Source organism: Urocampus carinirostris, chromosome 2 (genome assembly GCF_059441175.1).
Source record: "Urocampus carinirostris isolate Australia breed hairy pipefish chromosome 2, RoL_Ucar_1.0, whole genome shotgun sequence".
Classification (NCBI taxonomy): domain Eukaryota; kingdom Metazoa; phylum Chordata; class Actinopteri; order Syngnathiformes; family Syngnathidae; genus Urocampus; species Urocampus carinirostris.
The window spans coordinates 27,736,084-27,753,718 of NC_142350.1; the positions used below are offsets into that span (position 1 = coordinate 27,736,084).

The window sequence follows — 17,635 nt, forward strand, 5'->3', positions numbered from 1 at the left end:
CAATCAAAATCAGCCTGAAAAAGCATTGAATTCAATCCATCCATTATCTGCACCGCTTATCCTCAGTAAGGTCGCGGGGGTGCTGGAGCCCATCCTAGCCATCTTCAGGCAGTGGATAGGAGACACCCTGAGCCGGTTGCCAGCCAGTTGCAGGGCACACACGGACAGACAACTCACTCGCTCATTCACACCAAGGGACAATTTTAACCTACCAAATAATCTGACATGCATGTTTCTGGAACGTGGGAGGAAACCGGAGTGCTTGGAGGAAACCCATGCAAGCACAGGGAGAACATGCAAACTCCCCACAGCAAGGTTCGATCTCATGACCTCAGAACTGTGCTGCACACGGGCTAACCACTGCGCCGCTGTGCTGCCTGGCATTGAATTCATTCTAAAAATAATGCCTTAATTCACATTAAAATGTCTTGGATCCAATTTTCTAAAGTCTTGAAAATGTGAACACATCACTAAATTTATAGCTGTTCAAAGTAAAAAATAAAGTAACATCTTTTTTTTTAATAACTCACTGATTTACTTTTGTGGTAACATTACGCGATTACATTAAGAGAACTATCAAAACTGCAATGTGGTTTCAGTCAACTCTTGCAGAGCAGATGCATGTCTTAGGTCTACTCGCAATACAAATAGCAACTTTGGACCATAAGGAAGTGCAGATTTATTGAGAAGTGGCTGTCCGATGAACGTTTTTCCCCATGGCTGACAGCTGTGCCCAGTAATGTGTACGAGGCCAAATACATTGTGTGTAAGAAATATTTTAAACTCGGTACGATAGCATCTGAGTAATATATGCAAAGCGCGAAACACATAGCTCCGAATCGAGTTGCCACCAGACACAGACAGAGAAGTATTTTTCAGTTCTGTTCATCTCTTCTTTGAGGAAATTTTTTGGGCGGAAAAGTTCACTGAAGAGTGAAAAAATAAAGGCTAGTATAATAAAGTAGTATAATGAATTTTGTATTCATTCATTTCATGCATAATGTTAAAATAATATTGGTAGTATATTGGCTAAAGCAATATCTGAAGAGCCGTTTGGTAGCTTGGCTGAAAAAAAAACGTTTTCCCATCACTAATAGGTTGCGCTTTACAAAAACATACCTGTCAACTTGTACTTTTTCCCTGTATTTTATGTTTTTTTTATCATTTCGAATTTTGTACGCTCTTTAACAATTTTTTATGTGAATTCTCTTTCAAAAATAACTTTACATTAACATTTTTTGTTCTATGTGGGGGCCACTCCCATGGACACACCACTCCCTAGACTGTTTACACACTGGGGTCTCACAAAATTCTATGGGAAACACTGAAATTCTATGGGAAACACTGTACTACAGTAATATAAGTATGATATTATTTTACTTAAGTAAGCTGTACTATCTGGAAGTAAAAAAGAAAAAGAATGCATGTTAAAATGCATGTGTCAGCAATTTAATGCTTGTCCTAACCTACCCTGAAATCAAAACCAATCAAAATCCTGCCATGTTGGAACCTCCATTTCAAAAAAATCAACGACTAATAATAGCCATCAAAACTCCTTCCTCTCATGTTTCTCCCCTTGCTCCCTTCACCCCAAATCCTTCAGTTTGTCACCCGCCTCCCGCGCGGCCCCCTGCTGGACTTCTACTCCAAACGCAGCTGAGGGGCCGTCTTGAAGTCCCACACAGGCGTGAGTGTGACCTGCGGAGGCAGAACCCAATCAATCACCTTGCCATCTCGCTTTTCTCTTCTCTGCAACTTCACCCTCGCATTCCTCATATTTCATCTTCAATCCAGCCCAAGAAGCCACCTTTTTAATTTCTTTGCTCTTCTCCTTTGTGGGACAAGACTGTCATCTTTTCTGTTCCTTAAAAAACAATTAGAGCGAGATTTACCACTCCTTTTCTTCTCCGGCTTTCTGTTGAATTCATTATCACAATTTTTTTCTGTGACAACTTTTGTTGCATCTTTCTTACCTACACTACCGTTTAAAAGTTTGGGGTCACTTGGAAATGCCCTTATTTCTGAAGGAAAATCACTCTTTCAAATGAAGATAACATTGTTAAAGGTGAGGTGTGTCATTTTAGGTGCTCTTTAAAAGTTGAAATATTTTCTCCATTAATCGTGACCAACTGAGTTCTTTATGCTTTATTTTCATTAGATTTGAGGGAAGAGGGTTGGCGGGAGTGGCGGAAAATAATTTCATGCTTGTCACTGCAGGTTTGTTTATCAGTGGAGCATGAAAATGGTAACAGTAAGAAAGGGCTTGCTTCTAGTAAAGTCCAAAAGCCAACCCAAACCCTAAGAAAATTAAAAAATAAGAGTTAATTCAAGTACGTCTAGGAAATGCACGTACTTGCACGTGAATGAGGATGAAATCATTTTTTTAAGCCAGGAGTTGGCAGCACAGAGTAACAAAGTTTCGAATTCCGTACTGCTTCTTTAATGTGGTAAATGATCTTTTTAGCGGCTGTTCTTTATGGAATACATAGGTGTACCTAGGCCCATTTCCAGAAATCATTAATCCAGTGTTCTAATAGTAGATTGTGTTTGCTTATTGCGCTAAAACGCTAATGGATAAGTAGAAAACCCTTGAGCACAGTTAGCACAGTTTAGCTGTTTAGAGAAGCTATGAAACTGACCTTCCTTTGAGCTAGTCAAGTATATTGAGCCTCACATTTGTGGGTTTGATTAAACTTTCAGACCGTCCAGAAAAAAAGAACTTTAATGTGAAACTTGACACTTTGTTCTTGTTCTAAGAACTTAAGGTTATTCCTTGCAAAAATTGACTGAAGATCTCCTGCAACAGTGTGTACTATTCAGTTACGAGAACAGCACAAACAGGCTCTTACCAGAGTAGAAAGAGAAGTGGGAGGGCCTGCTGCACAATCAAGCAACAGTACAAGTACATCGGTCTCTAGTTTGAGAAAAAGACTCCTTACAGGTCCTTAACTAGCAGCTCAGTCAAATAGTATCCGCAAAGACCAGTTTCAACATCGACTATCAAGCCAACTCCGAGATGCTGGTATTTAAGGCAGAGTGGCAAAGGAAAAGCCATATCTGAGACTGGCTAACAAAAGGAGGACAATAATATCGGTAAAATAAAACAGACGTTGCACCACTCAGGGCACAAAATTGTCTGGGTGTCCTCAACATTTTGAACAGTAGTGTAATTTTACCAACACTGTGAAGTAACAACATTTTTATACAAGTCAATAGCTGGTGTTTTGAGGCATTCATACAAATATTTTTTGCAGCACATGATTTCTGTGATGAGCATTCCCGAGGCAGCTATATTGTGATACTTAAGTACTGGTATGATTCACTAGTGTCAGACACGGCAGTATGTAGCAACTGCATGGCCCCTCGTGCATGTCCAAAGAATACAGACATTCCATTGATGGTAAATGTACACATAACTTGTTGTGTATTCATGCATTTTGTAATGTTGTGTGTGATAAATTTGATAGAATTGTCATGTATCAAAATATAGAAACGTAATTGTGCAAGTGAGTAATTATAATGTTAGTAAAAGAATTTTTCAAAGAACCTTTGCTACTTTTTGGGATAAATCCAAGTCTCAATGACACTGGCAAATATTTCTTGATGGAATGATATGTCGATTTACCATCATGGTAAATAATTTTCTGATGTAAACATTGCAACAATGCTCCAACTGCACAATTTTGTCAGTCTTGTTTCGTAACTGAACATCCTCAAATAATGCCCTCAGCTCTCATCAGCTGTGTGATTTTCTTCACGTCTCATAAATGCAAGTTTTCATGGAGGGAAAACAGTAGTCAAATTTGTATTTAATAACAGAGGCAACATTTGAAAAATGTGTGATAGTAATTTTATTTAATACGCAATAGGCTAAGCTTGCCATCAGATGTGGAATGGCACAACACTAATAGTTCCAGAGCGATACACAAATCTTAGTCAATAATATTTGTTATAAATTCAAATAAAACTTGAATAGCTATCTGAAACCTTTTACAATTAGAATTTCAACACACCTAACATGACTAATTTTTCACTTAAACCAAAGACTAACCGTGCAGAAAAAAGTAGGCTTAGCAGCAACTTGTATAATGGTACATAGAAACTTAAATATGTCCCTGATTTATTTTACAATATGTCATGATAAGAGCTAATATATCAGTCTCAACCTTAACGTGCTTCCTTTAACAAGTTAACTACACTTTTACGCTATCTTTTAATCACCCACAAGCTATGCAACAACGGCAACGACTTTTTAAAATCTCAATATTATCAGTGGGTTAATGTTGGGACATGTCGGGGAGTTAAATACCCGTTTACAACACAAGTTTGCCTGTAATTCAATTAAAAAAAACAAAAAACAAACTCAGCCCATCAATTGAGGAGTTACGATATACAGAAAATTCTTCAATAGTAATTGATTCTCTGTCCCAGTATTAATAAAATATTTATCTCAACCTTTTTTGTCTGGGGTCATCAGCCATTTAATCTCTTTACAAAATATGGTCGCTTATATACACTCACAATTCACCCATGTTTTGTTAGATACAGTGGCTCAATGTAGCTGCAGGCTCCTTGTCGGGTCTTTGGAAATCATTGAAATGGATTGGAATTTTTCCATTTTTTCCTTTTAGAGCTTGCACATTAGTCGTCTGTGCAAGGGTTCAGAAACCAGTACGACACTTGAGGAACCTGGTCCCCTTATCAGCCTCGGCCTTAGCGCTGAGGCTCGCTCTGTTTCCCCGGAGAAAGCGTGCGATCAGACGGCACTTGTGGTGATTGGATCAACGCTGGTGCCAGTGGTGAAAACTGAGATGGTGCAACTGGCCTCATCCCTCCAAGCCAGCAGTCAATATTTAGATAAGACCCAGAAAGAAGGAAGTTCATGTCCCAGATTTCTGAAAGGCTCTGGGGATGTAGTTGGCTTTTCTGCTGCTTCCTATTTCAGGAGCGGTTGTCCACAGGTCATACGCAGCTTCCAGGTAGCTTCATGTCTCCTTTGGCTTCTTTTGCCGTTTTTATTGTTTGCCACATTTGCTTGTAAAATAAATGTGTGATGGTTTCTTCTGAGTTTTTGCACTGTGGTGCAGTGGGTTTTTCAATTCGGTTATGGATCAAGCTACCTTGCTACTTTCTTTTACCTTTTTGACTTTCCTGTCATCTTTTGTTCATTTCTGGGCCCCTCGCTTTATATTTTCTGCTTACCTTTCATAATCATTGGTGCTGGAATGAAGAATGATTGGAAGACATTATTTCACGATCCTTTATGGGAATGGCTTGAAAAGGGTGTGAGAGCTTGCAGTGGTGTTGTCTAGTTAAACAGCCACTCACAGGGCTGTGCTCCCATCCACAGCTGCCTTTGGTGCAGACACAGACGGTCACCATCACAGCTGTCCCCAACTCCTTACCCAGGGACATTTCCACCACTCAAGTCCCTATCGTCCCAACCAAGACCGTCACCTACGAGTCTGCAAAGGTAGGGGGCTCTTACATCGGCCTCGTCCACTTTTGTTTGACACTTAATCCCCTGAGGGAAGATGCAGCAATAAACTGTGAGTAGTTTTTATCAGTGCAAAGCCAAAGCTCTGCTACCTTAGTCTGGTTGATGCGTATGAATTGATCGTTCCCCTGCAATCCAATGACATGAGTTGTTTGTCATGTTTGTAACAGTGTGAAAGAAGATATCATTTGAAAAGTAATAAAATCAATGTTGACCAATTACAAGAGAAATGTTCCCCAACCTTTCATTTCAGGGCTTCCACGGATCTTTGAAAAGTCTTAAAAGCTATTTAATTCATTATTCTGAAATAAGGCCTTACTTGGCATGAACATTTCTCAAATCCAAATTTTGAAAGATGTTAACCCAATAACATGATTTATATTTGTTTAAATCAAAAATATTTTGTATCATTTATCGATTGTCATTTTTTAAAAATAATTCACCGATTTACTTTTTCGGCAACATTGTGATTTCAGCTGAGCCTTATGTCTTTCATGTCTTAGGTTTGCCCTCAATACACAACTTCTAACAGGGGCCTTTACTTTGGACCATGGAAGGTGTACATTTAATGAGAATTGGCTGTCTGACAAATGTTTTTTGCCATGGCTATAAGCCGTGCCATGTCATGTGTACAGGGTATTATGTATTGTGTGCAAAAAGTAATTGTGATTTTTGTTTGACTTTTCCTTTTTTTGTTTTTCTTTTTTTGGCAACTTAAATTTTGTTTTAAAGGCATTAAAAAGTCTTGAATTTAACTGGCCCTCAACTGTAGGAACCCCCTTTTTACATAGGTGACCGCCATTCTTTTCTGTACTACAGTCTACAAGCCAGTTTAATGTACTGACTCTTCTTGCGGCTCGGCCCATAACAATAATGATAAACCCAAATCCACTGCAATTTCAATGTGATTTTTAATTTTCAAATAAAAGTACATTTTCTGTGCTAGCATTGTTTTTTGGGAGAACTTAACAGAGTGACATGCAAACTTACCCCGAGATGACATGATTATCGACATAACCTACCAGTGCTTTCAACCCGTGTGCCGGGGCACACTAGTTTTACGTGATACCTTGTCTGGTGTGTCACAGAAATTGCCCGATTTTATCTTCGCAAAAACACATGCAATTGCAGCAGAGCAACTGTAACACTTTTCCATAGGAGTAAGTGGCTGCAAATAATTCATCCATCCATCCGTTATCTGCACCGCTTATCCTCAGTAGGGTCGCAGAGGTGCTGGAGCCCACCTCAGCCGTTTTCGGGCAGTGGTAAGGGGACACCCTGAGCTGGTTGCCAGCCTTTAAGAAAAAAACAAAATTAAAATCGAGTAAAACTTGAAGGACAGGTTAGAAATGTAGTAAAATGCCAAACAACAGCTACATTATTAACCCAATTTAATAACCTGTCACCTCTCTGAGGCATGGTGATCACACAAAAAACTTGATAATGTAAACTTTAAACTAAACATTAAACCAGTGCCAGAAATTAATTTGTTAATACTTTCGACAGGTGGTGTGCCTCTAGTTTTTTGATGAAAAAAAGTGTGCCTTTGCTTCAAAAAAGGTTGGGAAACACTGACCTAGATAGATATGGCGTCAGATGTCCAGGGGACTATGCCACTGGGGTTCTGCAGCCAATAGCGTTGGGTGCTAGAAATGCTTGAAAATGCTTGAATTTTACATTGTGTTTTCTAGGTCAAGAAAATGCTCCAAATTGTTGGCATTGCAATGTTCCCCCCATTTCCCCAACCCCTTGTTACTGGTCGCACTCAAGAGGACCGTCCTATTAAGAAAGCCGGCTCCTTTAGCTCCCTAACGGCTCCTCAAATATATATTTTTTTCTGAATTTATATCAATAATACATTTTAATTAGTAATTAATCATGTTTTACAGGGGATCCTTAAAAACCCTATGAATTAAAATATTCACAGATCTACAAAAAAACTGTTTTATAAAATAAAAAAACATTTGAGCTTTTTACACACTGAACAGATTTAAAGACGAACAACATCTGTCAGTGCTACAACTAAATCATAAAATGAAAACAAAAAACTATTCACAATTCTATTTTATTAATTTAGACATTGATCCTCTGAAAAACACAAAAAAATGTAGAGTAATATAAGTAAAACAAAAAGCAAAAGATCAGCAGTCTCCAAGATTGGAAGATTGAGTACGCTCTGCTTCGGAGCAATTGTGAGGTAAATGGCTAAGTGTCCTTGGAAAAGATGCCTTGCATGGCTGGCGCCACTATCGGTGTGTGTGTGTGTGTGTGTGTGTGTGAATGGGTAAGTATGAAGCACTTGGTGAAGCAATTCAGTGACTTGAAAAGCGCTATATGAATGCAGACCATTCACCATTTATAAATATAATTAAATGAGTCCAAATTTGGCTCCTTTTTCAGATTTTTATACAGGTACTTTCTTTCATTTTTTGGTCTTCCGTATTGAACTCAATTATTACGCAAAACCTATAGAGCCCTTTCGGTGTTTCGGAAACAGGTTTGACATAGAAAAGCTGCACGTTGATTGTTGACGCAGAATGGCAGAATTTGTCAGTTTATAGCAGCCCATGGACACAAAAAGTGCATAGATCATAACGGCTCAAAATAACACAATGTATGTGCTAGCAGCAAGATAGCAACTTTATTTTAGTCATCAAAGTAAACGAAAAATCTTTTGTCCATAAGGCCCATTAACTAATCAGCAGTGGGTTTCTTCCTTTTGATGATACTGGAAAAATTGATAAAATAGTCACGAATTTGCTTGAAATGTGCTCGAATCTGACCGTGGAAAAAGCCTACACAATTTGGGGAAAAAAAACCCAATTGTGATTTTCCGATCTGTATTGCAATTTCGGTGCGATTTTCAATTTTAAAAGAAACGTGCATTTCAGTGCTCGTTTTGTTTTTGGAGAGAACTTAAAAAGTGATGCAACCATACCCCGAAATGACGTCCTTAGAGACTAAGAGTATACGACTAACATAATAACAACTATATATCTGCAAATAAAAACAGAATTGCAGTTGAATAAATGGTCTTTAGTGTTATTATACAAAAGGACAACAAAATTGGAGGGCTTGTCCTTTTAGCGTAAGAAAGCTACTTAGAGAGCGGCTAGCAAGCTACACTCTAGCGTCGGCTAACAGATACTTCTGCAAGGTGTTTGTGGTGATTAAAATACAGTCACAAATAAAGCGGTTTTCCCTGAGGGGTAGCTCCAAGTTGTCAGTTTCATTGGTAATGGATCTGGCGTTGGTAGTGGTAGCTTAAGAGTTGTTAGCCTTGCCGTTAGCTTTCCTTTCTGACGCTGCCACAGTCAATTCCCAGACTCCAGGGAGCACCCGCTGGTGATCAGCTTTTCTTTGCGCTCTTCTGACTTTTTATCAGAGTCCTATTTAATTGATGAATTCATTTTCAATGTAACGAACCGCTAACGGGCTGCCGCGTTTTTGTTAGTGACCAGTTGTGCGCCCGGCTCTTCGACTGAGAGCTTACACCAGCCTATCAAAGCTGTTCACACACACGTCTTGCAAATTTTGCAAACTTTGCCTTGCCTTTTTTGGCTGCTGCCTTTAAAACTTGCTTCTGATTGGCCGGCGCTGTTAAACCCCAAAATGAGACCATTTTTGTTGGCCAAACATTCCATCACTCAAATAAAAAAACTGAAAGTGTAAATCTAAAAAAAAAAAAACAGTGTTTTGCGGTTACACTATCGCACTTCGTTATATCACGATATCGATTTGATTTCGGGTAACCGTGCAGCCCTAACGAACGCTGTGCCACTGGTTGGTATAATGAGACCCCAATGATGATATTGTGACCATTTTAAGATCACGGTATTGCTGTCATCGTTACATCCCTTATACATTGTGGTTGTCTTTTATTAGGGTGCGGTTGATGGGACCGAAGAGGACAAAGAAAGCACCGTGTCCATCTCTCAGACCTCAGAAACCATCAGCGGCACTACTGTCACCACAACTACTACACACATCTCCAAGGTCTGTTGCTGATTTTCTAAACTACTCTTCTGTTCTTGTATGATTGATATATTTCTTGTTTGATTCCTGAAATCAGATTGTGAAAAGTGGCTCTTCAGAGACCCGCATGGAGAAAAGGATCGTCATAACTGCTGACAGTGAAGTCGATCAGGACAAGGTACAAAGATCCTTTAACGCCATTGTCAAAGACGCACTTCAAAGAGATTTCCAAACGAAAGTGTTACCTTAGTGCAGTGCCTACTAGCACATTCCCCTTACTTGGAAAAATGTCCCCTGTTCGAGACCGGGTAGAAACATTTGTTGGCCTGGGGCGTCACCAGGCTGTACTTGCCTAATACACACCACAGGAAATGGTGGCTTTACGATCTAGTGGTTAAGGATCCAATAAAACAAAGTGCTAGCCGAGTTATTTATAAATATGTCACGAAAAATGCAAACGAAAAGTTTGTGGATGTATTTCCCTTCAGCTGAGTGGGCGTGTGTAAGAGAGGAGCGTGCTGTGTTGCATAGCTCCGCCCACCCATACCGCTCACCCAATCAAAGAGTTCTGTGTGCTTGCCTAACGCTTGTGGGTAACTCCAGTTGGTTGTGTGGGTTTTTTTTATCATCAAGTGTCCTCACAGTGAAAATTCATTATTTAATGAGCTTCCTTTCAAAAGATTTAGCAATGTACAGCCAAAATGGGGTCTGTTGGTGTGACAGTCTGACTGTAAACTGTAGGTAAAGCACTTAGCCTTTATATACTGGAATACATTCAATGCAAGATTGGAGCTGCTTCAGCAATGCAACACCAAACCGGTTAGCGACTTTACCAGATAAGGAGCACTACGGAAGAATTTGCACTTTCAACATTTTATCACCGAGCCATATGTACTAATTAAAAGAGTCATATAGCTTGACCCAGATCATAATGTCATTGATGCAGAGGCAGACATTGGCAAAAAAGGGACGCCACTACTCAACCAGTCAGAATGCAGAACACAATGCACGATGAATAACCTCGATACAGCAAAGCATTACTGTATTGACTTCATGATTCTAACTGGAGCTCAATGTGTCCTGCAGGGCAAAGATGGCGGCGCTTCAGCATTGTAACCGGGCACCGCAAGATGCTTCACCTTTCGTCTCTCTGTCACCCTGGATCGGGTGCAACGCAAAACAAAATACACACTGACAACCCACTGCTTTTTCACACACACCACAAGCACGCACATATCTCTAATTGTGCACTCGGTAGCAGAATCACAAGTAGATTGTGTTTGTTTTCCTTTCTTTTCATGCTTAAAACTTTGGATAGAACATTGGAGATGGGCGCCAGCTTGCTTATCAAACCTCATCTTGCAAAAGGTCTGAAAATGTAACACTCGTTTGAGTTATTTTAAAGCATATTTCTCTTTCTCTTTAATTGTAGCCGATGTGTTCGCTTTTAAACACGTTTACTTCCCATTTTTAAAAAAAAGTGCACCGTTCATGAGTTCTTTTTATTTGTCAGTATTTGTTTTATTGAAAAGGGATTTCTTTTTTATTGTTTTGAGAAACATTGGATGAAATGATGTAACTCATTTGCACGATTCATGGAAAACGATAATTCCGTATCGTAAATGATTAGTTTCGCTCAGGAAAAAGTACCAAAATCTCTTTCTTTTACAACCAGCTGACAGCCTGTAACCTACACGTTCTTGTAAAGTTTGAATTTAAACTATTTTGACATATTTCTCTATTTTGTAGGTATACTGCTTTTATAGTGTTTGTACAAATGGAAATTTTTAAGTTATTCATATCCCCACACACAGATTTGAAATTGTGCTGTTGACCGATGTCTCTTTGGAAGACTTTCTTCCATGATTTGTTCTCATTTGGTAGCGAATTGCATTAATTGTTAGCTGCCGTGCTTCCGTCAATTTTGAAATCGATTTGGTTGTTAGGCATTTAAGCTTCGGTCTGTTTTGCTCAGGTTTTAATACACTTCACAAGACCTCAATCAGAATGTACCACAATTGTACGTGTATTTATATCTGTTCATCGACAAACTATGTCCATTTATGTTCAGCCATGTCGAGTCAAAACATGAGCTCTAGAGAAATTCCCAAGAATTCGTACAATCGCGATTTCAACAGGCGATTGCATTTTACATTTTTTGTTACATCAGTCCCATTTTGCCCTGTCCCAAATCGCACTTGTCTCAGATGTCAGGGTTCGTACGGGTGCTTTAAATCTTTGAAAATTCTTGGGTTTTAATGTTGTGTTTTCAAGGATTGAAAAGTTTGTGAATTTTGAGTAAGGTGCTTGTAAATGCTTGGAATTATTGCCATATTCCTCGACAAGTCCGCTTAAAACTGATGCCGACACAGCTCTCTGGTGGCTTTGCTTTTCCATTACATTTCTTCCTCTCTTTTGATTAACTGAAGCTGACATAAGTTTGTCCTGTAAAGCATCTCCCCCTGCGGGTCGCACCCAAGAGGACAAGTGCATGCTACACCTCAATAGGACACTATGAAATTGGTATTAGTGCAAGGATTACATATCAATTATGGACACAAAAATTTAAGGTAGCATTTTCTAGTGGTAATTGTAATGGGAAAGACTTCCTGCAACTGAAAATGCAAGCTACATTTTCCCGTTATTTTTACCCAAAACCTATAGGGGGAGGGATTTGTCTCAAAAACAAATAGTTTTGCGATTTACTCAAGATCTAAAAATCATGTCGTGATTAAAAATCGCATACGTATATCGCAGGTATAGTTGTGGCTCTGCAAAATACACAGTTCACACCATATTTTATATTTTAATGGTACTGGAAAAATAGGAAAATTGGCTTTAAAGTCCTTAAAAAGTGCTTGAATTTGGCAATGAAAAAGGTGTACGAACCCTGAGATGTTCAAGTGCAAGGCGAAGGCAGCTGGTAAATGTGGCTTTGTTGTCATAGCAGCTCACATTTTTTTTCTCTTTTTTTTTTTAACACGTTCTACTATACAGTAATTTATTTTGTAAAGTAGCAACTGTTTCATGTGATCTTGATGTACCGTGATGTTTTCAAAGGGAAAAAAGCCTGTTTAGAAGTGTCACAAAGTTTATATCAAGAAAAGTTTGTAAAGCCTTTGTAGTCAAAATAGATTTGGTCACTTGTTGTCTTTTTGTGCTTTTGGAGTAGAAATTAGAACATGTCCCACACACCAGCCTCCTTTTTAGACCACGTGTTTCCTCGTCTAGGTCACAAAATCGGTAGCTACAACAACGGCAACCTCCCCCGAAAAATAGATTTTAGATTATGGAAACTGTTGTTGCTTTGTGATTCTTCTTTGTCTTTTATTATAAAACGAAATATGAATAATTCTGCTTCCTGGTTGATTTTGTACATTTTATAACACTATTGACGAAATTTGCAGAAAAATTGCACATTCTTACATTAGTATTTGCTGCAAATTTTGCCACGTAAACGTCAGAAAGATACAACAGATTTCAAACTACTGAAAGGAAATTTTGTTATTATGTGCTACGTCATCATTTATCATCAGGCTGTAACATGTGGGTGAAAATCTTTTTCCTTTACCCTAGTACAGGGGTCTCCAACATTTTTCAAGCTCAGAGCTACTTTTTGTTCCTATTCAGCGCAACGGGGACCCAGTTTGACATAAATTTCCGGAATAGGAACTTAGCTAGTTGGCTTGGCAAATCGGTAGCTTGATAGTTGGCTAAAAAAAAAAACAAGTAAACGACTATAGGGGAGCTAGATAGCTAGCCAAAAGAGTAAAAACCCATCTAAATGGCGGAATAGAAAGCTAAAACACTAAGCTAGAAAGGAGCCCAAAATTCAGCTTTATAACTAGCAAAACAAAGGTACAGGTTAGCAAGATAGCATGCGAAAAATGCAATAAGCTCGTGAGATAGCTTGCTAAACAGCTAAAAAGGTAGGAAGATGGCTACCAAAAAATGCACTTTTTTGCACATTCGCTTTGAAAAACCCATAAATTGGAATTCAGTTTATTGGATTTTCTGTCAAATAAATCAATTAAAAGATGAATGCATTGGCTTAATACACAAATAGATTCTCATTCTACTCTCTTAATTATATGCTTGAAAATAATTATCAATACTTGAATAGACATTTTGTCCATAAGGCCCATTAACTGTAATTTATTGTAAAATATTAAGTTATCATGTCTTTACTATGTTATTACTATTTTGTTTCTAATCTATTACCTGTTTAATTATTTGTAGAAAAAAGGGTGGTTAAATAGACTGTGTCAACCAAAAAAGATTGACCCAGCACTGGTTAGCAATTTTCAGAACAAGTCCGTGGGCACCTCAAGTGTCCTTAGGAGTCACCACGTTGGAGACCCCTGCCAAAGTATTGATTGTGCGAGGAATCGAAGGGAAAAAAATACCCCATTCTTGGACTTCTATTTAAATATATCCTGTTCTTTTTGTTAAATATATCTTTCACAGATTATTTTTGAGAATTATAATAAAAAAAAAACACACATTATGTTGGATTTTATGAATATAGTTTTAAAAGAGGGGTAGCACGGCGGCGCAGTGGTTAGCGCTTGTGCGGCACAGTTCATGTCATGGGAACCTGTCGTGGGTTCAAATCCAGCTCCAGACTTCCTGTGCGGAGTTTGTATGTTCTCCCCGTGCTTGCGTGGGTTTCCTCCGGGCACTCCGGTTGCCTCCCACGTTCCAAAAACATGCATTTCAGGTGAATTGGCCGGTCCAAATTAATAATAATAATAATAAATTGTCCCTAGGTGTGAATGAGCGAATGAGTTGTCTGTCCCTGTGTGCCCTGCGATTGGCCGGCAACCAGTTCAGGGTGTCCCCAGCCCACTGCCCGGAGATGGCTGGGATGGGCTCCAGCCCCCCCGCGACCCTAATGAGGATAAGCGGTACGTAATGAGAGATGAGGGATGAGAGTTTCAAAAGAACAAATAGTCAGGCTTCTTAAAATACTTTAATACAATTTGTTTTTTAGCAGAAAATTATTGGACTGAATTTATTGCATTCTTATAAGCGTTTGATAAAATAAGGGCAATAGACTCCGATGTTTATACAATAGGGAGTGATCGATCTTTAGGGATGTACTTACCGTATATCCAAAGATCTTGATAAAATGTTAAAGTGACTGTTTGTATTGCTTATTGCTACCTAGCGGTCGAGAAATGTCCAACCATTAATATAAGCATATTTATTTGAATAATAATGAAAAATACAATAACTTATGACATTAACTTGCATTTTAAAACTACTCATAGGTAGAGAAATTTGCATTTATTTGACACATTATGAGCCTTACCTATTAGGTGCTGGCGTAATTGTTGGCTGTCTTGCTGCAACGGGTACCCGAAAAACCTCAAAACTTTGCCAAAGTCTGGGCAATAAAATGCGAAGAAAAATGGTGCAGTTTAGTCACTTTTAGTCTCAGTAATTTACGTTCTTCCTAGTGCTTTGTAACACTCGTTGTTGGTTGCTCTACACAATACAGCGACATTTAGTGGTCAAATAATATACAATGTCTCTTATGCAGTGGGCGGCAACCTTTTCTGTACTGCGGGTCGGTTTAATATCTAAAAATGTTCTCACACTATGGCCCAATAATAAAATTGCTAATAACGACAATACTAATAAGCCAATACACTACAGATCTAAATAACATAGGAAAAGGCATTCTATTTTATCCTTTCATCACACTATTTTTCTTCGCGTGTTTAAAGGATATGAAAACAAATGTCTTGTTGGTATGTTATATTAACGGGAGCCACCACAGTGGCCAGTAACACATACATTTAAACTGGATTTCAAACAGGCCACTGGAGGGTGCTAGATCTTTACAAATTGAATCGTAATTAAGTTGCTTCTTTTATCGTGACATTACAAAATAAATTGAGGCCATTGCCGTGATATTGTAATATCGGACTGTCATTTAATTACTACTTTTTATCATTTTTTTACAAAATGAAATACAGAAGAATGGGGCAAATCCACTATAATCCCTTGCCTGTAACAAACATTACTCTTCTGCTTCCACCCAAGCGAGGTCTTCCACTTCTGCGTACTGCTCATCGGACAAAAAAAGCCTAAGTTAAAAAACTGCAACAAAAAACAGTCGTCTTTTATTGTTTTCAGGTATTCAAAATTGTGTTTTAGACTCTAAAACATCGCAATATCATACTTGGTTAATAATGTTTACTCTGTCTTTTTGATGAGTCTTTAAGAGCCTAAAATCTTTGCCACCTGCCACCAAAAAAAAAAAAAAACATTACCCCCCTTATAATTTGACAGGGCTTTCCTGCACGCAGCCCTGTCCCTCTTCAGCGCCTGCATGGACTGAGTTATAGGGATGGTGGTGGGGCAGTGGGACTTCGGAGTGTCATTTGGTGAGGAACGGACCACAGATCTGGACTTTGCTGATGACGCAGTGATCTTCGTGGGAACCCAGGCGGCCTTGGTCCAGGCACTCCTGATGCTGAGTGAGGAAGCGGAGTCGCTGGGATCGCGTGTCTCCTGGATGAAGACTAAAGTCCAGGTCTTCGGCGACTTGTTGGATGCTGCTTTCGTTTTTCTGTCTGGCGGGTGAAAGCGTGGAGTTTGTGAAAAAATTCAGCAACCTCGGCAGCGTAGTTCACCGTTCCACTTTGTGCAAAGCAGAAGTCGCCCGTCGACTTGGCATCGCACACGGAGCGATGAACTCGCGGAACAAGACCGTGTGGCGTTCCCGTTATCCGAGCACTGGGACGAAAGTCCGCGTGTTCAGGTCCTTGGTGTTATCGAGCTTGCTTTACTCTTGTGAAGCCTGGTCGCTCACCGAGAGCCTGAGGCGTAGACTGGACTCCTCTGTGACCAGGTCCCTTCGGCGAATCCATGGGGACCGATGGAATGACTACGTGTCAAACGAATAGGTCCTTGACATGGCACAGATAGGATGTGTTACATGCCAGATTCGGGAACGCCAGCTGCGTTTCTACGGACATGTGGCGCGGTTCCCGCCGGAGGAGCCAGCTCATCAAATCCTATCTGTTAGGGATCCGAGAGGCTGGACCCACCTAGTGGGTTGTCCGCGTGTATCGTGGCTCTCGCGGCTGGGAGGATACATGGATTCCAGGGGCATGGCCCGGAGAAGGCCAGAGGAGTGGAGATGTAGGGTGAGCGCGGCAAAGTGCCTTAGCGGGCGCGTGCTCCCATACCTGACCTGACCTTAAAAAAAGTCATGAAATAACCAACCTTGAACCCTGCCGTCCATTTGTTCTCTGGAAAAAGCTTTCATTAAAGCTAAAAGCAGTCGTTCACATTTTTTTCACAAGACCCCGTGCGGAACGCATCCTCTAAACATTTCCAGTGCCATTTGCACATTTTTGTGACCGCATATAGGTTGTTTCCCCAAATGACATGCTTCGAACAGTTGTAATGTTATTGGCCTCGTGGTGTGTGCCTATTGCGGCACAGCCAGATTTGTAAACAAATGAACCTTATGTACGTCTTATTCATCCTTTGATTGGTAGAGCAGGAAAGCAATATGTAAACTGTAGCATAGGAATACTATTTTTATTGTCTAACAAAAACTTATAAATAAGGTCTATTTGCTGCTCCTTTTGAGTTAAAGCATCAATAGATAGGTCATTATTATCAGTGTTCATTTTGCCTCTGTAAAGTGATGGGTCCCAGTGACTCGCATGCTCAATAATCTACTGGTCCCAACAGAGATCTATGGGTCCCCAAAATTTAGTGTTATCGAGGTTGAAATTGTAAATCGGCGACAAATATATAATATAAATCTATACATTCATTCAGTTTTAATCATCACAGTTCATTGGTAATGCAAATCAGTTATCACTCCAAGATTTTTCAGTTCACAACAATATTGTACATTATACAAAATATTATTGCTGAAATAATTATATTAATCTATATTTTCATTCAGTTTTAATCATCAGTTAATTGATAATACAAAGCAGTTATCGCTTCAGATTTTTCAGTTCATGTATTCTTCGTGATTTGCTGTCCCGCCACAGTTGTAATGCCTTCTCAAGGTCCAATCCATTATCATCCTCCTCATAGCGTAACCAGGAATATAATTTAGTCCATTTTGGCAGAAAAATCCTTTTCTTGCTAGGAGTATTCTTTTGTTTATTTTCTTTCGTTGAATCG

At 39.4% G+C, this 17,635-nt stretch overlaps 1 protein-coding gene across 8 annotated transcripts in view; it reads left to right on the forward strand.

Moving 5' to 3' along the window:
* The window catches only part of LOC148371565 (uncharacterized), a 31,807-nt gene extending 18,983 nt beyond the window's left edge, over nucleotides 1-12,824 (forward strand). For 4 of the 8 annotated variants that reach the window (XM_088326097.1, XM_088326099.1, XM_088326100.1 and 1 more), the window contains 5 exons: nucleotides 4,632-4,979; nucleotides 5,351-5,473; nucleotides 9,383-9,493; nucleotides 9,570-9,650; nucleotides 10,559-12,824. In XM_088326097.1, the coding sequence (XP_088182223.1) occupies nucleotides 4,632-4,979; nucleotides 5,351-5,473; nucleotides 9,383-9,493; nucleotides 9,570-9,650; nucleotides 10,559-10,588 (693 nt within the window). In that variant the 3' untranslated portion in view covers nucleotides 10,589-12,824. Of the gene's footprint in view, nucleotides 1-1,603; nucleotides 3,547-4,631; nucleotides 4,980-5,350; nucleotides 5,474-9,382; nucleotides 9,494-9,569; nucleotides 9,651-10,558 lie in introns of those variants that run through there. The other 4 variants (XM_088326101.1, XM_088326103.1, XM_088326105.1 and 1 more) reach the window with 4 other exon arrangements.
* The last annotated feature ends 4,811 nt before the right edge of the window (nucleotides 12,825-17,635 follow it).